At 40.2% G+C, this 25,825-nt stretch overlaps 4 protein-coding genes and 1 long non-coding RNA gene across 14 annotated transcripts in view; 3 read left to right on the forward strand and 2 right to left on the reverse strand.

Annotated features, from left to right (window-relative positions):
* The window catches only part of cdv3 (carnitine deficiency-associated gene expressed in ventricle 3), a 7,254-nt gene extending 2,017 nt beyond the window's left edge, over positions 1–5,237 (forward strand). The window contains exons 2-5 of one of the 2 annotated variants that reach the window (XM_020617502.1): positions 42–115; positions 1,016–1,149; positions 1,748–1,910; positions 2,241–5,237. In XM_020617502.1, the coding sequence (XP_020473158.1) occupies positions 42–115; positions 1,016–1,149; positions 1,748–1,910; positions 2,241–2,367 (498 nt within the window). In that variant the 3' untranslated portion in view covers positions 2,368–5,237. Of the gene's footprint in view, positions 1–38; positions 116–1,015; positions 1,150–1,747; positions 1,911–2,240 lie in introns of both variants that reach the window. The other variant, XM_020617501.1, reaches the window with a different exon arrangement.
* Positions 4,090–6,716, reverse strand: LOC109970137 (uncharacterized). Its single transcript, XR_002276369.1, has 3 exons — positions 6,285–6,716; positions 5,456–5,527; positions 4,090–5,329 (listed from the first exon to the last, which is right to left on the reverse strand). It is a non-coding gene; the product is annotated as an uncharacterized LOC109970137 (long non-coding RNA).
* A 5,070-nt stretch (positions 6,717–11,786) lies between these two features.
* On the forward strand, positions 11,787–14,972 carry kif9 (kinesin family member 9). The gene is made up of 9 exons (XM_020617498.1): positions 11,787–12,053; positions 12,641–12,812; positions 13,034–13,140; positions 13,225–13,452; positions 13,923–14,006; positions 14,136–14,228; positions 14,429–14,576; positions 14,678–14,742; positions 14,838–14,972. Exons 1-9 carry the CDS (start codon positions 11,958–11,960, stop codon positions 14,955–14,957), a joined length of 1,113 nt encoding a protein of 370 aa, XP_020473154.1. The 5' UTR covers positions 11,787–11,957; the 3' UTR covers positions 14,958–14,972.
* Positions 14,973–15,103: 131 nt separating this feature from the next.
* On the forward strand, positions 15,104–21,612 carry LOC109970131 (kinesin-like protein KIF9). Its single transcript, XM_020617496.1, has 10 exons — positions 15,104–15,154; positions 17,437–17,520; positions 17,632–17,687; positions 17,804–17,897; positions 18,012–18,142; positions 18,997–19,173; positions 19,270–19,478; positions 20,027–20,197; positions 20,317–20,390; positions 21,416–21,612. Exons 1-10 carry the CDS (start codon positions 15,119–15,121, stop codon positions 21,506–21,508), a joined length of 1,125 nt encoding a protein of 374 aa, XP_020473152.1. The 5' UTR covers positions 15,104–15,118; the 3' UTR covers positions 21,509–21,612.
* Positions 21,613–22,034: 422 nt separating this feature from the next.
* Positions 22,035–25,825, reverse strand: part of scrib (scribble planar cell polarity protein) — a 63,851-nt gene continuing 60,060 nt past the window's right edge. For 6 of the 9 annotated variants that reach the window (XM_020617469.1, XM_020617471.1, XM_020617467.1 and 3 more), the window contains one exon: positions 22,035–24,419. In XM_020617469.1, coding sequence (XP_020473125.1) covers positions 24,283–24,419 — 137 coding nt within the window. In that variant the 3' untranslated portion in view covers positions 22,035–24,282. The remainder of the gene's footprint in view (positions 24,420–25,825) is intronic. The other 3 variants (XM_020617476.1, XM_020617474.1, XM_020617475.1) reach the window with 3 other exon arrangements.

Raw genomic sequence — 25,825 nt, forward strand, 5'->3', positions numbered from 1 at the left:
TTTTAATGCACATTAAGTTCATGCCCCCTTCTGCCCAGGAGGATGAGGAGTGGAAAGAGTTTGAGCAGAAAGAAGTGGACTACAGTGGGCTCCGGCTCCAAGCTTTACAAATAAGGTGAGAGTAAATATTTGCTGTTATGACTCCTTGTCCATACAGATGTCTACATGGTCCACATTACTGAAGTTATTGAAGATAATTAAGATGCTCCAGACACTTAAAAATGCATGTAAACCTGGCCACAGTACTCTTCTACCTGCAGAATGAGAGACTCTGTTGCACATAGATATGTTATTACTATGTTGCTGCTTCTGATTGTGCACAGGTTGTGGGGGAAACTTATGGTGTTTAGGCAATACAAGTATCCTGGCTTCAGACCTCTGACCTGTTGCCTACATCATTATTTCAACAATTAAAATAGTGGAATGACTTTGCAATTCTATCTAAATTACTATGATACAGTCAGTTTGAGTTTAAACATGGGGCTCGTGGTACACTGAAAATGATCAATACAAAAATTCTACAGTTATTCCTTCTCAGGCATAGATATTTCATTTTCACTATTCTTAGTTTCAGTAATAATGTCTCAGATTTCAGTATAAAATTTAATGATAGTCTCTCTTAAATAAATTTATTGATGACCCTGTTTTACTGGCAGATCCTCATCTTCATAAAACCTAAACTGGGGTGTGGACTGACTAACAAACACCAAACGTTTTAGTTGGCTACAAAGCAAATGTGGTGAATGCTGCCATTCAGGTATATTTAAACAATGCAGTGTGATACACAGAGGTGGTATGAATACCTAAGTTATTGAAAGGACACAGGCAGAGACTGATTTGTTATATACACACTAAACTGAGGCAAAACGGCATCTTCTCAGGCTAAAGTGGTTTCATTTTCCTTGAACGTATAAAGATGAGAACAGACAGGAAGGGTCTGGAGGAAAATATTAGGAACAGCAGTGCAGCTCATCATGTGTTCACCTGTGACTGACTGTCCTCGGTTTGCTCACAGTGACGAGAAGGAGGAAGAGGAGTACGAGAAAGAAGAGGTCGGTGAGGATGGAGAAATCATTTTGGTCAGTGGAGACAAAGTGTCAGGGCCCTGGAACAAATCTGGCACCGCTCCTCCTGCTGCTGCTCCCATTGGTGAGTGAACCAACTTCAAGTCTCATTTCAGCTTTTCTCCGGGAAAGAGGTGCAGCAATTAACAAGGGCATGAAAAATGGAAAATGTTTCGAAAGGTCAGAATGGATGTAACACTTTATTATAAGTCTACTGTAAATGTGTATATGCTTCTTAGAGACTGTCCCCCTGTAACAGCATATTTGGTAGTGTGACTTACCTTGTTGTTAATTTTGGCAGGATTGTTGCAATTCCTCCTGCGGCCGTAGGAGTGCTATTTAATGATACGCCACTATGGGTTGTGTGAGAGGGAGGGAACAAAGGACCAAATGGGTCATGTAGTTTGGAGAACCTGTTGGCTTTTTACTGTGGTGATGTTATGGACACTGAGCTCATAGTTTTTATTACTCTTGTTAATTGTGTCCTGACAGGGCGCAGTTTTCTAATGCACAAATGAAGAGCCTTTGATTATTTTTATCATGAAACAATCATGCAACATAGCCTGAAGCACTTGTAAAGGTTTGTGGAGTATATGTTATTGTTTGATTGATAAAATACTACTGTAATCTGACCCTCAAAACATTGGTTTTCTTGTCTAACTCCTGTTGTCTCTGTGTTTTAGAGAGCGTAGAAGCTCCTGAGGTGAAATCTTCTGGTGTGTATCGCCCTCCTGGGGCTCGTCTCTCCACCAACAAACGAAGCCAGAACCAGGGCCCTCCTGAGATCTACAGTGATGCACAGTTCCCTTCTCTACTGGCCACCGCCAAGCATGTGGAGACACGCAGGTAAGTCAAGTTAGGGTGGTGTGTTTGGGGGTGTGAGGTGTTGGTGCAGTTTTGTAGCTCATCAGGGCTGCAGACAACCCTTATTTGGGTAGTTAATCTGTCTATTATACCAAACTATGTGATTGTTTAGTCTATAAAATGTCAATAAACATGCAGGTTGCAGTTTCCTAGAGCCCAAGGTGCGGTTTGCCTATTTCTTTATGTGTAATGCATCCAAATATATTCAGTTTACAATCAGCAGAATGTTTCGTTTGGGAAGGTGAAGCCAGGCAGTGTTTCTAGATAAATGGCTCAGAAGATTATTACTAAAGTGTCATGTCTATATTTTAGGGACAGAGAAATGGAGAAGACCTTTGAGGTTGTGAAACACAGGAACCGTGGTAGAGAGGAGACCAGTGGCGCTTCGATGCAGCATTTGCAGCTTGACAACCAGTACGCTATCCTGGGGGACAAGTAGACCCGCTCCCCTCCGTCCCCTGGCCCCTCCAGCTTTGTCCTGCCCAGCCCCTTTAAGGAAGCTGAACTCCAGCTGTGTGGACTGCAGTCCTGACAGAGCTCACGCTGCCACCATCATCACACTGCTCACTCACACGAGCACACAGCGTCTCACACACACACACTTATTTCACACATTCTACATACATTTGGTTGGCACAATGGAAAGACTGCGTCTGAAGGGGCTGTTGAAAGAGGGAGTAATTGAAAAAGAATTAGCAAACTACATGAAAATGTGCAACGGCAGCAGCAACAAAAGGCGACGTAGTTGTCCTTGGTGGATTGTACTCGGAGCAAAGATTGTGTGGCACAATGTCTCTCTGGACTTCAACTTGCTTTGATAAAGCCACAGCGGATCGAAGATGACTTCACATAAGATGATTTTACAAACTCCTGTGAAAATATCTATTTTTTTGCAAGTTCATTATAACCTAATCACACTTGGTTATGTTGGGGTGTGTTTAGAGTGGCGGTTGGTGTTTTAGGCCTAGGGATACTACCTCAGCAGTACAGCTGGTGGTGACGATTTCTTTTTTTGTTTTTGCTGTGGTGGAGAATGGGACAAATACCCACCCCTTCCACACTGGCCATCAGGCTCTATGATTTAAAGATGACAACATTTTTCATAGATCTATGGACAAGAAGCGATAGGTTGTGGTCCTCATTTAAAATTTCTATATAAAGTGGCCTTAACTGATGGAGAGAAACTGCTTGGACACAGAACTTTGCTTGTTGTCTCCCAGGCTGTTGCCTGCCCCAGGATCTCCCCACTTTGTGGGGGGAGGGAACTCCCCTCTGTTTAAGAATGTACTGTTGTAGTTTTCCTCATGATTTCATCTTCTAACTGTCTTTGATTTTACTGCCATTATTTTATTTTAGACATCAGTAAAAGAGTGATTAAAGCATGCATCCTGTCCAAAAATATTCTTTGGTAACAAAAGTTAGTGTCAGCAAAATTACAGTGCATATTTGTTGAGGTTGTTTGCTCATATTGTTGTCCAGTGGTACCTTTCAGCCCCAGTTCTTTATACCAGGACCTTGCTTTATTAATATTCAGTGGAACCACATAGGACAGGTGGATTGTGCATCATTTCATTTCCAGAGAGTTACAGCAACTACTTGTCTGTAAATATCGACTGTCACCAAACCAACAAGAGTACCATCCACTTAAAGGATAAGGCCGGTCATTTTTCATATTAATAGTATTTTCACCGGTCCCCATACTCAAACCAACAATGAATTGCCTCAGCTCATGGTTGATATATGTCAGTCTTCAACATCCATCCATTATCTATACCGCTTATCCTGAACATGGTCACGGTTGGGCTGGAGCCAATCCCAGCTGCCACTGGGTGAGTGGCAGGTTCCACCCTGGACAGGTCACAATCTATCATGGGGCTGAAATGTAGACAGACAACCACACACACTAAATCCTACGGGAAATTTAGAGTCACCAGGCAACCTAGGCTGCATGTCTGTGAACTGTAGGAGGAACCCGGAGAGAACCCACGGAGGTACAGAGAGAACATGCATACTCCACACAGAAAGGCCCCAGGTTGGCCAGGGCTCGAACCCAGAACCTTATTGCTGTGAGATGACAGTTCTGACCGCTGAAATAAGCAGGAGTCAACTGTGTAGGCGCAAGATCTCTATGTGTAGTAGCTGTGTGTGTGTGCGTGCATTATTTTTTTTTTTTTTTTTGTGTGTGAAAGAAATATTTAGGTCATAAGCTTTGTAAGAAGAGAAGCATGTCACCCAGTGCAGCCTGTGTTTCACTGTGTTTTATTCACTTTTCTACATCATTAGAGGTCTATGGCGCAGGACTGACACACTGTAGGACATTAAAAGCAGGGTTGGCGACCCCTTACAGAAGCATTTTTGTTACATTTCTTGAATTTTTCCATTTCATCCTGATGGCAGTGAATACATTAAATGCATTGATAGCATAAAGAAAAAACCCTGTCATCTGTGGCAGCATGGCTGATAAAAGCCTGACCAATAATTTTAATTGGGCTGAGAAAAACCATTGGATGGTCTTTCTGTCGACCTACTTCCTACTTGTGCACACTCTGCTGTGCAGTCAGTGTGTGAGCTGAGAGTCTCCCGCAAAGCCAGGCTGGCATGTTATATTTGTGGTGGACAGGTAATTATTGGTTTTGTTTTGTTTGGGAGGCATTTATTTTTTTCCTGAAATCTGTAAGTAGTCGGGCAGTGATCATTGTGTTTTGGAGGAGTGGCTTTGGAGAGAAGTCAGAACAAAAGGGTGGAATTTTTATGGTTGGCTTCTTTCAAAATAAAGCTTTCTCTTGCTGGTTTTTCCAGGACTGCCAATCCCACCTTTATTAGGGAATAGAGGCAATTCACTTTTGGTTTTAGTCTCTGTGTGGGGAATATGATTAAATTACTGGCTTTGTCCTTTAAAACCATTAGTATGCCCAGTTAAAATCAAATGGGCTTTTACTACAAGCATTATGTTTAGAAAGTTGAGGAAGAACTGGATTTTCTGTTTCTGTCCTTTCTATTAAAGGTGTCAGGTGGGTGTTGATCCCTGCTGGATGCTTTGAGTGGCTGTAGATAATATTTGTCATGAAAAGAGAAGAACCTAACACACAAATTAAAGTGATCCTTGTGACTTAAGTCTTGTCTAAATCTTTAAGGTTAAAAATGTGAATTTTTAGTGTCCTTTTCCAGAAAAAGTGATGGTGTCCATTTGTAAACTAAATACTTGTGTTATATCTCCCACAGTCACTTACTCCTGTCATTTTTTTAGGAAATGGACATTTTAAATGACCTTATAACAAACCTTGACAAATAAACTTCTTTCACACAACAGACTTGGAATATTTTTTTGAAAGAAGCAGAAACACCAGCAGGATCCTTAAATCTGTTGAGCCTCAGCCACCTACTTTTTCATTCTTCGTCATCTGAAAAGAGAAGACAGCCAAAATTTAAAGTACATAACGGCAACTTAAAATCAAAATATCTTGCTCAGGTTAAATGCTGTTTTACGTAAGGAAAACCGCAATTGTGAACATTGAATGGTTTCTTACCTTGATCACATTTCCACTAGCTGGCAAATCTGGAAAACCATAGCTACTTTGCATTGGATGCCATTCACCAAACTAAAGATAAAGAGATTATTCAAAAACTTACAATACTTTGATGCAAGTAAGGTGATAAATATGAAATGTATTCCCAAAAATTGACCTGAGAATATCAGTCCTAAGCAATGTAAGTTGTTTGAAAGGTAATGTATAATAAAAAAAAAAAGCGGATAATAAAAATGCAGCCTTACTAACTGAGAAACCCTTTTTAAACCTGTATATTTGAGACAGGCCTGTATATACACTACTTTATATTTATCTATTGTCTCGAGAACATAATGTGTATTTGGACTACAAATGAGGATTACTTTTGATGCTTGTTTTATCTATAAAACAAAAAAAAATCCTTTTACAATTTGAGACAATATCTTCAAAGTAAAGCATAAAATTGATATATTAAAAAAACTGGAAACAGCAAATGTTAAAGAATTCTTAACATTGACTAAAACAATTAGACCGATTCCATTATCAAAAAAGTTAATAGTTAAATTATGTGATTAAATTATTTGACTACATTATGGCTGGTGTCACTGGACCAGTTGAATGGAGTACCCCCGGCCAATCAGCAGTTGGCAGTAGTGAGCAAATAGCTGTTTACCGCACCGGAAAAAGGTGAAGAAAACATCAAAAATATATGACTAGAAACCACATAAAATTGAGTCTTGTACGTCATTAGAAGCGTTTTAGGACGTCGTGGTCTACTTTTACAAGACAAACGACTTTAACAGTGGCAACTAAGTGGTTGGTTTTGCATATGTGCGTGTGATTTGTTTACCCATCTCCGTGAAAACGTAGCTCGCAGCCGTTTCCTAACTGTTTCTGAGAGATGTGTCCGTGACTTCTGCGCAGACGGTGACTGTGAAAAACTGCACGGCTTACAGCCGCTCGGGTATGACACCTGTGGAACTACAACTAAGCGAGCAGTGGATTTGGAGGTTACTGGTATTTACATCAAACTTTTCCAGCCACTCTCCGACTACTCAATGTGCCACATCCACCACTCTCGCTACGCTAAGAAGGGCGTCGCTAGTGATAATCACGTGACTAGGTCGACTAACGTGTGCAACTCATTATAGGCACATTGAAGTATATGAGTCACAAAAAGAAAGTCAAAGAAAACTAAGGGATTTCAGGTGCTTATAAAAGTCCTCTGCTGATTTTAACTTTGACAGAGAATATAATGCAGACTTCATAAATCAAGCAAGTTTGAGGAATCTGTTAATCTACACACAGCTATCAGTTTTATAGGTCCACAGCAGTCCACCTAATCAGTGTTGATTCCGCTGTGGTGTTGTGCTGTTCTATTATACTGTGTTACTGTATGAAGTATTTGGTCAACCTCTATTCTGTACTGTAACAGGACAACAGGTTTTATGTGCAGTTCGCCACCTAAAAGTCTTTATGCTTTCCCTGTTTAAACATACTTAAAAACCTTAATATGGTTTGTTGCAGTGTTGCCAGCTGCCTGTCATTTCTCACTTGTTATATTACACATTTTGGAGCAAATGTTGTATCAGAATTAACCATTGCCTGGCCCTTCACCTTGTGCTGTATCAGCCTCCACTAATTACAGAATTGCCTCTGTGATCTCTGAAACCAGTTTTGTCTTAGAAGTGAATAAAACCACTTTATCTTGCTGCCACTATTTTCACATACCCAGTCTGTCTCCGTAGTTACACGTGGTATCTCCGTAGTTGGACGTGGCACTGAGTCTCCTTTAGACCACTGAAATTGAAATATATAGAGCTTGAATTAAAAAAAAACTATGACACAATCACAACAGTGTTTTTATAATAACCCTTTGCCTTTTTGTTTATTCAGTTTTTGCAAGGTCACAGACAGGTTTCAAAGAAAGCAGCAAAATAATCTATCAGTAAACCTGTTTCATAGAGCAGCAGCAGTGTGCTCCAGCTTATTCAGTGATTCTTCAAAGAAAAGAAAAATTAAAAAAATGTTTGAGCTAGGTTTTTAAAACCATATTTTAAGTCAAAGTTGTTAAGTTTAAATCAAAGTCCTGTTCTGCAAATCCTAATTAAATATATACGGAGACGACCTTTGCCTCAGTCCTGGCTTGACACAAATCAAGTAAGAAGAAAAGTGGCTGTTTTATTTAGCAGGTCAGTGCCAGAGTATCAGATATCAGAGAATTACACATAAAACAGGCAGCTCAGTATTGGTTATCTTAAATTAACTTAAATCTGGTTAAATCAACTAATCTTACCAAGGCTGAGAAAACGAATCCCACCAAACAGAGCAGTACAATCGCTCTCATCTTGTCCATGAATTAATTTCCTATGTGCTCTGCTCATACACCTGTTTTATAGCATTCATGTTAGTAGGTGGAGGCTGCAGAAGTTCACGTTTGGCTTAATATTAAAGTCCAACTTAGTACATCTGTTGACAAATGTGAATTTTTTGTGCCCACAAATTTGCCAACTGTTCAAGGTTCAAGAGGTGGGGCGGGAAGAGCTGAGGTCACGTAACACAGCTTAAAACACATGTAACCCTAATCTGTAACCAAAGTGTGTAAACACAACAGTGTACTTTGGTTTGTTTTGATGCCTTTGGAAGAGGATTATGGTCACAGTAACAAAAAAAAAAACAACAAAAACTTGAGTTCTGACTTTTGTCACAGGTATCATTATTATTGATTTAACTCTAAGGCGCTATTCCTAATATTTGGAAGTATTTGATGTTCCCATGATCTGCCATTACTGTAAAAAAAAACAAAAAAAAAACAACAAAAGGTCCTTATAGAGTCAGTGAAGATACTGTCACTCTCCTTCTTCATCCACTCTGATAGCAGCTGTGCCAGATGTGACAAACAAGAGACACACTTATGGACTGTCCATTTTCTCCACTGAAAAGTTATTTTAACTCTGAGGAGGAAGAAGGAGCATGTGATGAGAAGACGCTGACAGAGACAGAACTCAACACTTTTTCAGTAGATTATCTTTTGTTTAGCTTATTGAGTCTCGTAAATCTTTTCAAAACACCCGCACCTATTATTTTCAATGGAAGCCTACACACTGGTGGTGGGCTGGATGAACTGTCGCTGCGTCAGGATACGCCGTTGTCCTATTTACCCAGTGCAAGCATTAAGCATTAAATACTGAGATACTCACCCATTTCAGTAATGACACACTAAATTCAACATCATCAAATGAGACATTGAGAAATATTTAAGGGCACTGTCTGTGTGTGTTGTTCATGGGTTTTGTACCTGGGTGTCCTCTTCACTATCAGGTTGCGGTGGGAACCCATGAATATTATCGATTGCAATCCTGGTACCAGTCCACTGTAGGGGAAGAACATCAGGAACCATTATACTTTTGTTCTGATGCTTCCCCAGAAAACAGTTAATTATTAATTTACACTATTGTCCTCCTGCTTCCCTGGTGCACGTCAAAAGAATTAAATACTGAAATATTCACCCATGTCACTGGTGACACACTGAATTCAACAACATCAAATGAGACATTGAGAAATATTTAAGGGCACTGTCTCGGTGTGTTGTTCATGGGTTTGTACCTGGGTGTCCGCTTCACTAGCAGGTTGTGGTGGGAACCCATGAATATTATCGATTGCATTCCTGGTACCATTCCACTGTAGGGGAAGAACATCAGGAACCGTTATACTTTACTTCTCTTGCTTCCCCAGAAAACTCAATCATATGTTAATTATTAATTTACGCTGAGAGTTACTTACTTTTACTGCCTCATATTCTGTGTGGTTCATTTGTGCCTGAAATAAAAAAGGCATTGGACTTTAATAAGAAAATATGCACTTATTTACCCTAATCCAGTGACATAACTGTGCGCGTGTGTTTGCACTGCTGTCGACTTTGGACTTCAAACAAAGCAGCAAAAAAAAATTGCCCAGAATTTCCAGCAAAGTGAAAAACTTTCTAGGGCTTCAAATTCTTAACAATTAAAAACATTAATAAAAATAAAAAAATGCACATTTAGTCCTGTTTCTCTGTGCACACCAGAAACAATGGATCAAAAACTCTGTGAAAGAGCCAAAAAATATTACATGAACAGCAGTCCTAAAATATTTAATATGCAGTACTTCCTGCCCCAAGAGGACCTGAACAATGTCGGGTAGATGGAACCAGAATACATCATTTTGTAGTAGCAGAATAAAGGATAGAAGTTAAAGAATAAGACATCAGAGATCAATAACAGCAGAATCTTCGGTCTGTGTTTGCAAAAAAATAATAAACCTGTTACATTAAAATGACACAATACAAGATGCATCATAAAATCAGTGTAAAGAATGAATGTTTTTCAACTTCTGAGTTGTCAAAGTGAAAAATAAAAGGGCTGAAATGTGCAATTCAGTTGCTGTAAAGCACTTTGCTGTGTTGTGTGTAAAGTGTTATATAAATAAAATTGAACTGAAATCAAATTTCATGTCACTATCAAAAACAGGTGACCTTACCAAAAATGGACACGGGTGAAATGAGACTTTCCACTCACCGTGGATGAGTTGGTTGTGGTGTTAAACCCGGCTGGATTTGTCATTGGGTTACGACTCCCAGGGTCCCACTGAAATTATTTAACCAATGTTATAATAGTGTTTCTTTATTATACTTTTGCTAATTTGCTTGTCACATCCTGCAGAGGATGCTGACATTGGGTTTCAAATAAACCAATTAATCAGTCAATACATAAGCACTTTCAAAGACAAAGCAGCAACACACATTCATGTGGGCTTCTTCTGATTTATCGATTACTGAACGAAATATAAAAATGGTCTTCTAGTTTAGCGCAGTAACAAAAATGAAAACTATGGATAAGTTGTAATAAGCAGAATTTTATATGCAGTACCCAAATTATGAAATTTGAATTTATAGCATTGAACTACTTTAGCCATATTTCTTTAAAGTGGTGCAATTTCAAACGTGCAGCACTCCCCCCCCCCCGCTAATATTTTTTGTTTCTTTTAAAAAATGTACCAAATAAAGCTTTTGAAAAAATTGGAGGCACTCCAGAGAGTCATATTTTTTAAAATTATTATTTTTATGACACTCTGGAGTACCTCCGATTTTTTCAAACAGTTTTTGACTAGAAGAGTCCAGAAACTAAAGAGCAGCAGAGATATAATTTTATATTTTTCCACACCTGAGCAGCACTCTATACAAGTGTCTTTTGATTTGTTGTTTTCTTCATTGCAGTACAGTTTGAAATCTTACCATAGGTTTTGCTGCTGTTGTGACAATAAATGGAATCAAACAGATCAGTATGAGCCCTCTCATCTTGGAGATGTATTATCCTTCTATCTGCACATATGAATGCGTTTTAGCATTTCAGTTTGATGACTCATTGGTTTAAATGTCAAAGTTCAACTTTTTTTTAAAATCTTTTTTTGTTGACTTTATTAAACTCCTCCTACAAGGACACTGACATGTGCATCTATTGCCTGATCTTACCAGTTTTTCAACTAACAGCTAATGGTTTTGATAGGAAGCCTTAAATTACAGCATAACTCATCCCAACCTTTTGATGGACTCAGACATAAATTTAAGTATCAAATTAAACAGTTCCAAGCAGGTGAAGAACATTAAGCACCGTCCGTACTTTCTTCAGTCTTGCCTTGACCAGCGGGTCAGGAAACATTGTATTTAATGTAACTTGTCAAAACAAGTTATAGAGTGTTTATCAAAAAGAAAATGTGGAAAGGGCAGAGAAAACAGACAAATACAGTGACTTATGAAAGTATCTTTCACTTTTGCACAGTTATATTGTTTCACTTTTGATTTAAAGAGAAATTTGCCATTTTTTTCCTCACCAGTCTACAGTAACAGTAGATTACTTCTGATGCACTGGTATGTAGTGTTATAGCTGAACTCCGTTTTAGTCAAGAAAAACAGCTGTTTTCAGCTCAGTGATAAAGCATCTCCAAGCTAATCCAAGGGTTTTTTAATTTAGATTACCAATGTTTTGTTCAGGCTAATAGACAACTTTAATCTCTGCATGTTCATACTAGTTAAAAAATAAGAAGGCCCATACTTAAATCCCCTCATAAAATTATATATATTTTTAGATAATTTTACTAATCAGCTGTTTTTTGTAGCCTGTTACTTTTTGCTTTATTTACCTTCTAGACTTGTACGCTATTTTTTAAATTGCGCTGTTTCAATAACTAATGGACTAATTCATAAAGTGTGTGATAATGACCTCTTTATCGATTCGTTCCAAGCTTCAGCTTCCTGGAGATGATACCGGGCACGGGCGCGCTCTTGCAACATGCTACGCGCGCGGTCGTTGCCGTTGCCATGGCGCTGACTAGAAACCAGAGACCGGCAACCCGACAGGAGCCGGTAGACTGAACATTGATTAGCCTACGTGTTTTCATCGGGTGGATTTAGTCGTCGAGCGGTCAGACACGGGTCGTGAGTTACTTCTACCTGCTCTGCTGTCGCTGCCGTTCGGATAGAGGCAGGATGAAGCCTCACAGCGGTAAGGTCGACGTGTTTGTCCGGATTAGACCAACCGCAAAGTTCTCTCGAGGTCTCATTGAGTGTCTTCCCGATGGACAGGTGAATCTAAGATTAATTTCAAACGACCTGGGAAAGTAGCCCTACTGAAAGTGAACTACTCGATGTTGAGTTAACCAAAACTCCGGTTAAGTTAAAAAGTTAGTAGGTTTAGCTAAGAGTGCGTTCAGCAGTCAAGTGGTTAACTGGTTGAGTTTGGCTGAAAAAGGAACTTTTTGAGGTATAATTGTTCATACTCTGTTTACTTAGGACACTATAGCTCAGGTTTATACGTGACCTATACTTCTTAGCTTAGATGGTTTACCTGTGAATCACCAAAACCATGTTTACTGTCACAGTGGGATCTTGTTTGTCTGGGTCAGGCTGAGGTTTAAAGGTGTGAAGAAACACAGGTCTCCCTGTTCATTGACCTTTTTCAGGGCACACATTTTGACTTGTCATAGCAAAGAAAAAGTTCAGGTGCATTGTTACTTTGATCTTGGCAGTCCATGTTTTTTTTTCCCATTTTGATTGGGTTTTTACTTGGGCAAATTGTCATGTCCACAAATATTTTGGACATTTTATAACCAAATGATTAATGCATTTGTTTTTTGCTTGAAAGCAATTCATATGTTTGTCTTTGCTTTCAGACAGTGAACATTTATAACAGAAAAGACTCCAGGAAGCTCCAAGACTCCAAGAAAGGGCAGCTGAGCTTCTGGTCATTCAGGCTGGAAGGCGTCCTGAAGGATGTGTCCCAGGAGGAGGTGTATGCCCGAGTGTGTCAGCGGGTGTTACAGGGGGCACTGGAAGGCTATAATGGTAAACAGATTTAACAGTGTGTAGTGTAGGCATGCCCAACGTAATGTCAACACTGTCATTTTGTTGTTTTTCCATGTTGCTGTGACACTGGAACAGTCAGTAAAAGGCCCTTAATTCCCTTGATTATACTGATGAAAGTGGAAGAGGTTTTCCTGATGTATCTGACTTCAAAGAAATAAGTTAATGGTCTTGTTTATAGTCTTCTGTTGTGATTCTGCCAGGTACTGTTTTGTGCTTCGGGCAGACAGGTGCAGGAAAAACTTACACCATGACAGGATCCACAGAATCATACCAGTACAGAGGAATCATTCCTCGGGCTCTTCAGGAGGTATCTCACGTTGTGAAACTGCCTGACTACTTCACTTAAATATACCGTATATGATTTTTTTTAAATCTCTAACATGGTATTCAGGTGTTTAGGGAAGTGGACAAGAGGACGGAGCATTCCTTGTCAGTGCTGCTGTCCTACCTGGAGATCTACAATGAGACCCTGGTGGATCTTCTGTCGCCACAGCAGGGCTCAACTCACAGGTCTCGGGGTATGGCAGTGGTCGAAGAGGCGGGGAGGGGGATGTTCGTCAGAGGTCTGTCTCTTCACCCAGTTCGCAGCGAGGAGGAGGCACTCAACCTGATGTTTCAGGTGGGTCACTACTCGGCTTCTACAGTTGTAAAAATATCATTTTTTAGTGCCTAATATATAAATATTTGGTCATTATTAAAATGTATTCGAACAAGCACCAAATGAATCAAAGCTAAATCTTCTTACATTTTCTCTGTTGTTCCCATTGAGGGCTCCATGCCCATGAGGCAGATCATTCTTCAGGTGGTTTTGTCTCACCTGGAAAATAAGAAAGTACCTCCAGAAATTTGAGAAGGGGACATACATTTTTATTTACAATTTAAAAATCTGTTTTTTCATGCTGTTGTTTAATGGTTCTTTTGATCAGTTTAATTGTTTTAATCATAAAATAGCCTGCAGTTTATCTTCTTTTTAACTCTGGTTTTTATTTTGTTTCCTAATCGGCATCGGTTGACTGGGCTGGGAGCTCTGTTATTTCTATGATTTTATGAAGAAATTAATGCAAAGCTGCGCTTTCTCTCTTGACTCAGGGTGAGATGAGTCGCATTATTGGATCTCATGCCCTCAACAGAAACTCCTCCAGGTCCCACTGCATCTTCACTATGCATATAGAGGTATGAGGCCAGTTACTGTACCTTCATGGTTTACTCTGTTTACAGTGGTTTTGATGCTCAAACAGGCTCAAGTTTCTGTGTTTCCATAGTTAGGGACACAATAGGAAAACGCGTCTGTTTTAATTGCAGTCTCGCTCACGGAGTTTGTCTGATGCCACGTACATCACCTCCAAGCTGAATCTGGTTGATTTGGCTGGGTCTGAGAGACTGGGAAAAACTGGGGTGAGTATGACGACATCTGAATCACTCACAAAACATTTCAGGTCTATTCTAGTCACCCAATCCATTTCAAATTTGCCCAGTTATTTTGTTATAAGGTCTTTTCTCTCATCTGGACACAGTGAAAGAACATGCCTTTTTTATATAATTTGTCATGTAATGTTACCATTTTCACAATTAATCTCGCCTTCCCATTCATCCAGTCAGGGCGGCAGATGTTAACGGAAGCCACATACATCAACAAGTCCTTGTCCTTCCTGGAACAGGTCATTGTGGCTCTGGCCGACTGTCACAGAGACCACGTTCCCTACAGACAGTCTAAACTCACTCATGTCCTTAAAGACTCACTAGGTGAGAATGCTAGGTCTTCAGCTTTTAACATCACTGATATCTGATATTTGTAGTTCATGTGCTGCTTTGCTGTGTAGTAAGATGATGTATTGTGCCTGTAGGAGGGAACTGTAACACTGTGCTAGTGGCCAACATCTACGGCGAGGCTGCACAGATAGAAGAAACGGTAAGAAGTGGAACATATGATATTAACTAAAAGCAGTTTCTTTTTACTTTACATGGTGTCGATTTGTTCCGCGTGTTAATTAATGTTCTTTGCAGCTCTCTACTCTGCGTTTTGCCTCCAGAATGAAGTGTGTCAGGACTGACCCTACAATTAATGAACATACAGATCCAGCTGTGAGTTCACATAATATCACATACCCTGTGAGTTTGTTTTAGAGTCGCAGTAGACCGTTTGGCAGTTGAAGTGCTACTCTACAGTAGGTAGAGTAGCTTTAAAGCACACTTGATTCAGACTTGTTTTGTGAGTCTGTCAGATAACGGAGTCGTCACATTACATTTCTGTTGTGATTAGCTAAAAAAAACAGCAGGAGATACAGATGCTTAAAGAGGAACTGTCCATGTACAAAACACCGGTAAGCAGAGCCAGCAGGAACATTATGAGATAGTGCAAACTGTATGGTTTTAGATTAAAGCTACAGTATGTAATGTAAGGTAGCACTAGCATGAAACTCCAGACCAATCCACTGTGCTCCGCCCAGCACTCTGTCTCCCTGCTCCACTATGCTGTGCCACGCTCTGCCCAGCTCTTCAGATATTTGTCATTATGAAATTGCAAGAAATGAGAATGAAACAAAACTTACTGATCAAGCAGAAATAATTGAAAATTCATGATTGGTTAGAGGTCAGTCCTGCTCAAAACCTTTTAGAAGCTCTGCATTACTGTTCAATGAGTCTGGGTCACAGGAAGTTTCACATTAAGACAAGTTTTGGAGCATATTTTTATGTTTGGAAAAAATTGGTGCATACTGTAGCTTTAACGTATTGTTCTGGTTTACTGTTAAAACTTAAATGCATTCAAGGTGTTGCTCATCTTCCATTGTTCAGTAGTGTTATGTGTAAATTCTGAAGCTTCCATTTCATAATTTTTGTTAAAAAAAAGCTATACATCTACTTGTTTTAAAATGTGTAATTCACCTGATATGTTTGAGTTCAAGACACTGTGCTTTATGCTCCAGCACCACTTTATGTGCATACTGTGCACATCATGCTGCCATCTGTAGACTCTGTTAATGTGTAGACATTGTGAGCACGCTCGTTAGTCATGGAGATCATGATGAGACATACAGTGGGTACGGAAAGTATTCAGCCCCCCTTAAATTTTTCACTCTTTGTTATATTGCAGCCATATGCTAAAATCATTTAAGTTCATTTTTTTCCTTATTAATGTACACACAGCACCCCATATTGACAGAAAAACACAGAATGTTTGACATTTTTGCAGATTTATTAAAAAAGAAAAACTGAAACATCACATGGTCATAAGTATTCAGACCCTTTGCTGTGACACTCTTATATTTAACTTAGGTGCTGTCCATTTCGTCTGATCGTCTCTGAGATGGTTCTACACCTTCATTTGAGTCCAGCTGTGTTTGATTATACTGATTGGACGTGATTAGGAAAGCCACACACCTGTCTATATAAGACCCTACAGCTCACAGTGCATGTCAGAGCAAATGAGAATCATGAGGTCAAAGGAACTGCCTGAAGAGCTCAGAGACAGAATTGTGGCAAGGCACGGATCTGGCCAAGGTTACAAAAAAAATTTCTGCTGCACTTGATGACTGTGGCTGAGCTCCAGAGATGCAGTCGGGAGATGGGAGAAAGTTGTAGAAAGTCAACCATCACTGCATCCTTCCACCAGTCGGGGATTTATGGCAGAGTGGCCTGATGGAAGCCTCTCCTCAGTGCAAGACACATGAAAGCCTGCATGGAGTTTGCTAAAAAACACCTGAAGGACTCCAAGATGGTGAGAAATAAGATTCTCTGGTCTGATGAGACCAAGATAGAACTTTTTGGCTTTAATTCTAAGCGGTATGTATCACCTGTCCAATACGGTCCCAACAGTGAAGCATGGTGGTGGCAGCATCATGCTATGGGGGTGTTTTTCAGCTGCAGGGACAGGACGACTGGTTGCAATCGAGGGAAGGATGAATGTGGCCAAGTACAGGGATATCCTGGACGAACACCTTCTCCAGAGTGCTCAGGACCTCAGACTGGGCCGAAGGTTCACCTTCCAACATGACGATGACCCTAAGCACACAGCTAAAATAACGAAGGAGTGGCTTCACAACAACTCCGTGACTGTTCTTGAATGGCCCCGCCAGAGCCCTGACTTAAACCCAATTGAGCATCTCTGGAGAGACCTGAAAATGGCTGCTCACCAACGTTTACCATCCAACCTGACAGAACTGGAGAGGATCTGCAAGGAGGAATGGCAGAGGATCCCCAAATGCAGGTGTGAAAAACTTGTTGCATCATTCCCAAAAAGACTCATGGCTGTATTAGCTCAAAAGGGTGCTTCTACTAAATACTGAGCAAAGGGTCTGAATACTTATGACCATGTGATATTTCAGTTTTTCTTTTTTAATAAATCTGCGAAAATGTCAAATTCTGTGTTTTTCTGTCAATATGGGGTGCTGTGTGTACATTAATGAGGAAAAAAATGAACTTAAATGATTTTAGCATATGGCTGCAATATAACAAAGAGTGAAAAATTTAAGGGGGTCTGAATACTTTCCGTACCCACTGTACGTCCATCCAAGTGCCTCCTGTTATACATTAGAAGCAGAAAGACATTTCAGCTAGTCCATATCAGAGTTTAAATGTTTATCATTCCTCTTTCACCGTGGGGGAGAATGAGTTGTTACCTGGAGCCCAGCTGGCCGAGATCGACAGTCAGGTTCAGAGGTTTCTGGACGGAAGCCTGAAGGAAATCACTGTAAGAACATACCCAAGACCACAGCTTTGCTTTCTCTGAAACACCAGATTTTTCCTTGGAGTTGTTCCTTTGAAGGCTTTAAATGTCTCTCTGCTTAATGTGTGAATACAGGTCACAAGTATCAGGCAGGCCCAAGCACTGTTTGCCCAAATCAAACTGGCTGTGCAGTGAGTATCATCTTGAAATCTCCAGTACCTATAGCATCTATTCAAACAAATTTGGGAACAAGGTTTTATTTGTTAGCGGTGAGTAACGGAGCATGTTTCTGTATGTATATGCGTAGGGAACAGAAGCAGAAGGTGATGGCTCAGCTCTGCCACAAGTGCAGCTTGGCTGAGAAAAATCAAAATGGAAACATTGGCGCTATCAAGGTCATGGTTAGGGGCACCTTAAATTAACCATTGCAACTCTTATTTGTCTGTTGTACCTGTTTAGTGAACAGTTCACTGTGACTGAGCTTTTGACTGGATGTTGCATTGTGAATTCTTTAGGAGCAGGATACCAGAGGCGGGAGCGACGATGTGGAGGCTGGCAGTACTGGGACATCTGCCCAGTCGCCGAAGCAGACACGGGACCCGAGTTCCACCACATCGAAAACCGTGAAGTTGAGGGACAAACAGAGGCGAGTAACACCTTAGACTGAAACCAGTATATTGTGGTGATATTCAGTCTTTTTAGATGTGACAGTTTTGCAAACAAGGCACATATTTTTTATTTTCCATTTAAATTTGTTTGGAGGGCAGCACGGTGGCACAGTGGTTAGCGCCGTTGCCTCACAGCGAGAAGGTTCCAGGTTCGGGCCCCACCTGGGACCTTTCTGTGTGGAGTCTGCATGTTCTCCCCGTGCTTGCGTGGGTTCTCTCCGGGTACTCCGGCTTCCTCCCACAGTCCAAAGACATGCAGCTTAGGTTGATTGGTGTCTCTAAATTGCCCATAGGAGTGCATGTGCGTGTGTGTGGTTGTTTGTCTATGTGTTAGCCCTGCGATGGATTGGCGACCTGTCCAGGGTGTACCACGCCTTCGCCCGATTGCCGGCCGGGATTGGCTATGTTTACTACCATATATATCCTCTAGAGTCCTGAGCTTTGGAAACCCAAGCTGTGCGGTCCTCATATGAGGACGCAGGGACTCTAGAGGTTAAGGTAGTAAACATTAGCTCCACCTTTGTGTGTGTGTATACTGTACAGCTGTACAGTATATGTATGTACAGCTGGAGATCAATAATGTCTTGTGATTATACTGTAATTTTTGTTTTAATCTGGTCCTGAAAAGTAACTTAAGTTATAAAATAAATCTAGGGCAGTAAGAAGTACAATAAGTACAAGATCCAACTCAACAGTATCAAAGTTCTCTAGACACAGTTATTTATACACCCACTGGTGCATTTATTGTGTTGGTAGCTAAATTGTGCCAGTTTGCCAAAACCTTAACGAATATCAGCTTTTTTAAAATGTTTTGCTTATTGTGATTTTCCAGCCAAAGGAAGAGACAGGGGGGAGGGAGTCCTGCTTCCAGGAAGCGATCAGAGAGTGCATCCAAATCAAAGCTGAACTCTGCCCAGATGCCTGAGAGGGAACAGGAGTCCCAAAAGCCAGACACAGAGTCCTTGGACTCACAGCCACCTGAAAACAAATCCTTTCCCCCTGGGGTTGTGTATGATATCAATATAATCCTATCAATTAAATATTCAGCTCAGATTCTGTACAGAGTTGTTGTACACTTCCCACTCTGTTTTCTGTGTGCACCCAGTTCTCTTCCTCCCAAAGCAGAGGCATTTGAGGATTTTAAAGCAGGACAAGGCCATATGATCACCTGCATCCTTAAGGACAACAAGGCTGTGCTGCTGGAACGCCGTGGTCTCCTTCGACAGCTTACAGAGGATGTCAGTGCTGTCAAGAGAAAGATCGACTGCACAACAGCTACCATCCAGCAGCGCAAGGAAATGAGAGAAACCCAAGGTACATGTTTTAGTCGGTATGAAAGTGCAAATGCTTTGATTTGTACTGTGCTGCTTTTAATGGTCCCATGAAACTCAATCTGGAGTCCTTTCTGTTGCAACATTTTATATTCCATAGTGTAAACAAATGGGATGTCAACTAGAGTGAGATGTAATACTGTGATGTGATGGATAATCACTGGCTGAAGATTTTAGGAGGATAAGGATAATCACCTTTATTGGCCAAGTATGTTACACACAAGGAATTTTTTTCCAGTACAGAACCGAGGCAGCCATCTGCGGCGCCAGCTCAACCGATGGCTCTAACCATTGGGGGCAGCGTATACCCAGGACTTGTTCAAAGAGTTACTGTGAAAAAGATTATTTAAAATGTGACAAAAGAAACTCGAATCAAAGGTCCTGTTCCAGGTTTTTGCCACATCTCATAGCTTTCACCGGGGAATGGATCTGACTCAGGTGTGATCACCTGACCTACACGTGGAACTTTGATGCCTTTTAAAGAGACCGAAGAGGTTAATACACTCTTTGATTTGTATGTTTTATATGAAGGTCAGTATTTGGTCATGGAAGAGGAGGAGGAGCTAGATGACACTTTGATATTGCAGCTCAGAGAGCTGAAGACCCTGTACCAGCAGAGATGTGCAGCGTTGCGTGACATCAAGGCAGAGGTCAACTACTGTCAGCACCTTGTGGATCAGTGCACAGTGCGCCTGCTCTCTGGTCAGTTCTCCAAAGCCTTACGTATACACCGCCTCTCTGATAGAGCATTAAGCTTTCACAGCGTAGGTGTTTTTGGCAGTCAGGTTTACTCTGTTATGCATTTCCCATGTGCATCCTAGAATTTGAAACCTGGTATAAGAAGACTTGCCTGTTTCCTGAGGAGGAGCTCCAGATGACTATGAGCCTTGCAAAGGTGAGTTTGTTTTACACGTGCACACATTTGAGGTACCCTGGGTAAATTACATATTTTGTAGATTTTTTACATTAAAAGCAGCAAATGAACCAGACATTAAAAAGCCTTTATTCAGATGTTAATTCACTGTTAATCTTAGGTTAATGGACAATAATTAGTAACTGTGGAATGGGTCAAGTTTTGGACACTGCCCCTTCGGTAGTTTACAGATGTTTGTCCTTTTTCTTTATTCATGAATTTTCACCCACTCTTCCTGCAGTGTTTTGTTTATGATGTACATTGTCCTCTTGTAGAATTTGGCCTATTTTCAGTTTCACTTTCTTGATTTGTTGCATGACATCTGCAGCCAAAACTTGCAGGTATTTAGTAGGATCCATTATTCCTTCTATCAGTGGCTGCCACACGAACTGTTGCCAAACGGGGTGGTTGCCCAGTACTTTGGCGCATCATGACTTATTATTTTGTTTCTTCAAGCTCATGAAATGGAAAGCAGTGAATGGACATTTGAAGAACAGTTCATTTAAATGTCCATCTATTTCTTTCACTCTAAAAATTAAACATTTTATTTATCCAAAGATTTGTATACAGTTAAATACAATTATTACTATTGAACAAACACTATCTTACAAATAGAAACAACTCTGTCATACTTGGCTTAAAAAGCTGGTTTTAACTGCAGTAGAAACCAGAGGGAGCAAATAATTTGAATAACATTTACAGACAAATGTGTTGCATGTTTTCTTGATACTCTCAGAAAGAGGATAACTGACAGGACAAGCGTATTACTGACAGTCCCACTGCTGAGTCCTTGTACAACACTTGCCACAGGACACTGAAATGGGAGCATCTTCCTTCTTCAGTGTACTCAAATGCTTATTTTGCCTAATTTGAAAGTGAAAAAATAAAAATACCGCTGCTCATGATCTTTGTGCTAGCAATTAATTACCTGGACAACCTCTTTGAGATGGGAAATTGCTATTACCAGTAAATGTAACTTAATCTTCCACTTCTGACTTCTCCTACAGTGGAACAAGGCGCTCTCCATTACTCCTATGCAGAACAGCTCATCGGCTGGGTCTGGACAGAGAAGACACTTTCCAATTCCACCTGTTACTTAACTGAGTTTTATGCACAAACTAAAGTTCATAAACTAAGACATCCACAAGTGCTAAATGTGAAGTGTAATGTGCCTTTTCAGTGTACACACAGTCCTACTAAATATGGAAAGCCAAAAATGTGAGACATTTATGCCTGTAATTGTGTTGTTACTGTGTGAAAATCTGATGCATTCCACATCAAGTACAGTACATGTAAACATACTGACAACACATTAAAAGTTCTGGAACGGCCATTCCCCATTCGTTGTAAACAAAAACTCTGTATGTTTGTCATTTTTAGGAAGATTATTTAAATGTTTTTCACCCTGTTAGTTTTTCTGTTATACAGAAAGAAAATGCAAAAACATATTTTAAAACTGTTTCTTTTTTTTTTTTTTTTTTTGCTTTTGTTGGTATAGTTCACTCCAAGTTATGACCCCCCATCTAAGGAGCCTGACTCTTCACTCTACTTTTAAAGTGAAGATTATGTATACAGCCTATGTTCCTCTGTACTGTAAAAGGTAAATAATATGTATTATATTAAAAAAAAGTTGATGTGGCTGGTAGACATGTCATCATACTTAACTAAACCATATCTCAAACATTAGGGTGACCTTTACTGGCAGTGAATTGTACTGGACAGAAAAAAATATTTAGATATGTATGAAAACCCAAACAACAAACATGTTAACAAATAATCTTTTTAAGATGACAGAGTTCTTGTTAAGTAGTGTTGGGGCATTGCTTCAGTTTACAGAAGTGGTTTAGCCCGACTTGTCCACAGCCAATTGGGAACAGCCTGTTCAAAAAGGTCAAGATCAACTTTTAACATTAACGTGTACTTTACGGGTTAACAATGTCAAATTTTTAAGTATTAATGACACACAATGTGCAAATACTGCCTTTTTGGCTTTCCGTACCTAATGTGTCTCATTCTTGTCTCGTGGTTTTTCCACATTTAATCTGTCAAGGACAAAAAGCACAATACAGTGAATCAGCTTCTTAAATGAAAAGTAAAATTTATTATTCCTGAACCACAAAATAGACTTCTTTGGTTGTACAAATTCACTAGTTACAGTCTTGTATGAGCTCTAACCTTTGACCCTAGGACCTCTGACCCCTTACCACCGACCTGTTTGCAAATAAAAGCCCCCAAAGCAGACTCAAAGATAAAGGAATAAACAAACTTAAAACACTGCATTAATAATGTAGTGAATCCCACCTGGGAAAAAAAGATTTACCAACTGTAAGTTAAAGATATCAGCCATTGCAAATGTTATCAAACTGAATTTCAGTCAGAGAGAGAAACATGGAAAACTATCATTAGAAGAACCTACATTAAATTAACACAAATTGCTACTATGCTGCGAGTCTGCAAAAATACCAGTCGGATACATAAATGGACAGTGTGTCAAGCAATGAGCTGAATGTCTGAATGAGATCAACATCTTCAGAGGGATTTCTAATTATTAGTGCCTCTCGTGGCTCTCCCACTAACAAACCAATATACATGCAGAGAGCACCCTGATACCAAGCCTGTTTAGACCCAGATGTGTCAGCAGTCCAGATACTCACTCGGTCTAGGTCAAGACTGGCTTGGTTTCACACCCAGAGTTTGTGTTGCTTTCAATATTTGTACATTATTCACACAATAGTAAGTGATTTTCAGTGGCATAAGATTTAAATTAATCTTAGACAGAAAAATAAAACACCTGCTACCTTCACGTCACATCTGGAATACCACCAGATAATGCAAGGATGATGCATGATTCACATTGATAAAATGTTAAACAATGCCCTAAACAGGGCAGGGCTAGTACCATTGATTAATAAATGTTAAAAATGCATGTTTGCAAACCTTGTATTCTGCCTGCTTCTGTCTCCAGTGTGGACAGAATATACATCTGGTCAGATTTTTCTAGGTTTTGCCCAGCCCCAGGCATTCTAATTTATATATTCGCCTCAACAAAACAAAGGTAAATTTCAGAAGTGTTTATAAAGCAGATTTAATGATATAAAGTGATATGCAATTCATTGCTTCAAAGCTTTGAGCTTGTGACTCAAATTGATTTTCTCTTTTCTGGTAGATAATCAGCCTCTTGAACACAAATGGGCTGGATGGGTTAAACAGTGTAAAACAGAACCGTTTCAATTGGAGTAAAACAATAAATTAGTTAAGATATACGGTCTTTAAAAGTGATTAATCAGTGGCAGTGCAATAATGATATGTACTGTTTTTCTTGACGCCCTCAATTTGTGACTGTGAAGGTAGCAGAACGTTTCCTCCTCAGTATATACACTCTTGTTCGCACAAGTCTCAAGAAACCCCTGATGTATTACAGTTTATTCACTAAAAGGTTAAAAATATCATTCAAGAAGTTAGTATAGTAATGACCCATTTCTTTTCTCTTCCAGAATATTTAAAAAAAAAACAAAAAAAAAACAACGGAGGTGCAAAAAATAAGTTTTGGTCACCTCCTGTAAAATAGTTTCTACAGGGCAAAACAAAGAGTGGTCTCTAAGCAGTAATCCTATCTAATCCTGCTGTGCTCTCCAGGGACTGTTGAGCAACCTGCCAACTCATCCACAGACTGTAAAGGCAAGAGCAGCACACTGGATGTGAGTGAGTAACAACTATTACCTTTGTATTCTCTGCAGTGGTTACATATGGGAGAGTAAACCTTGCTCTACTGATGTTGTGTGTAGTGTATAGTGAATCTGCACCTCCTGTGGATACACCCATGTGTTACCAGTCTTCCACAGTGCATGTTTGGGTTTCTGCTCTGTGTGGGGTGTTATGTGGGCACGGCAGTTTCCAGGCTGTGGCGGCCCTGCCTCAGTTTGCGCTTGTTGCTGTACAGGGCCATCTCCTCCAGGGCTGAGGCGGCAGGCAGCAGGGTGGGAACCTCGGCCTCAGGGCTTGCAGCGGACCCTAGACCAAAGCAAAACAGACAGCGAGCTGCTGTAGTCAAAACATCTTTCCACTTATTTCATCTCAAAGGCCAGCTGTGGAGAGGAAGAAAGCTCACAGAAAATATCTGTGCTGCATTGACTGACAGGAGAGTAGATGGATCCCTTAAACCTGCGAGAGAAGCCCCACATTCAGAGCAGCAGCTGGAAATAAGCAGGACACAAGAGCAGAAAACTACATGTGCAAATGTGACACCCCAATGGGCTCTGTATTCAGACAAGTCCATGCTGTTACCACTTCAACTAATTTGCAATCCCTTCATTAATATTTCTTTCTCAGTCAGTGTGTTTACATGCACTGAAGTAACCGGGCAACAGTCAGCTTCTTTGGTAACCAGATGTCATTGCCATGCATTTGCCTAACTAGGTTTCTAGTTTGGGTTAACTGGGCATTTTACATGTACAGGACAAAGACTTACTATGGCACAGATCAGGTGGTTGAAAGTAAAGACAAGTACACATAGCAACAGTTCCACCCAAAATCAGACTAATACAAATTAACCCTTTGATGGCAGTTTCCACTGCTGAACATTTGACTGTTTGTCAAATTGCAGCATTTGTGCTGTAAGAAACAACTGGGCTCTCCTGTTCCAAATATTAGGAAGCAACATCGTGCATCATTACTATCACTGAAAACAAGTGAACTGTGTGTCCTAAACAAAGTCAAGGGTAGGAGAGACGGCTCATTAGGGCTGCGCCGCCAAATAGTCGAGTCGTTAGTCAAGAGACCTGTCAGTCGACTGAGACTCTTCTAGACAGAGAAGCTTAAACTCATTGGTAAACTAGGCTACAGCCCTGTCTCAGATGAAAACGAGAGCCTTTAAGAGCATTGTTTCAATAGAGATACAAGTGTGCTGCCTGTCTTGTTATTTTGACAAATCCATATGGCAGCCCTACATTATATATTAATTTAATTATGCCACAATTTAAATCTTGCATCACAGACGGCCAAACTGAAGCTGAGGAGCAGAACCACTAGACTCACTTACAGGAAATACTATAACTACACCCTATTTAAATTACAGTATATCCAAATCTGACCATCTTGAATTGTTTCATAACAGAAAAGACCTAAACACTCACTTGTTACTAAAATGCATTCTGTGCATCATGAAGTTCTGAGAACTAATACAAGATTTGTGTAGCCAAATTTTCAGCGCTTTGAAATCTGCACAAAGATGGAAGATCCCCTGCTCCTATTCTTTTATGTGTGCCTGTTCTATAAGACTTATTAAAACTCTGCAACACTGTCTTTACAACATAGATGTTCAAAAAAGCAGGGGATCTCCTATCTTCTTCTGCCCCTTTCTCTCATGTTGCCAGCCTGCTAGTTTCAGGAGGACCCCCCCACAACCAAACACCATATAA

The sequence above is a fragment of the Monopterus albus genome, unplaced genomic scaffold (genome assembly GCF_001952655.1).
Source record: "Monopterus albus unplaced genomic scaffold, M_albus_1.0 scaffold190.1, whole genome shotgun sequence".
Classification (NCBI taxonomy): Eukaryota; Metazoa; Chordata; class Actinopteri; order Synbranchiformes; family Synbranchidae; genus Monopterus; species Monopterus albus.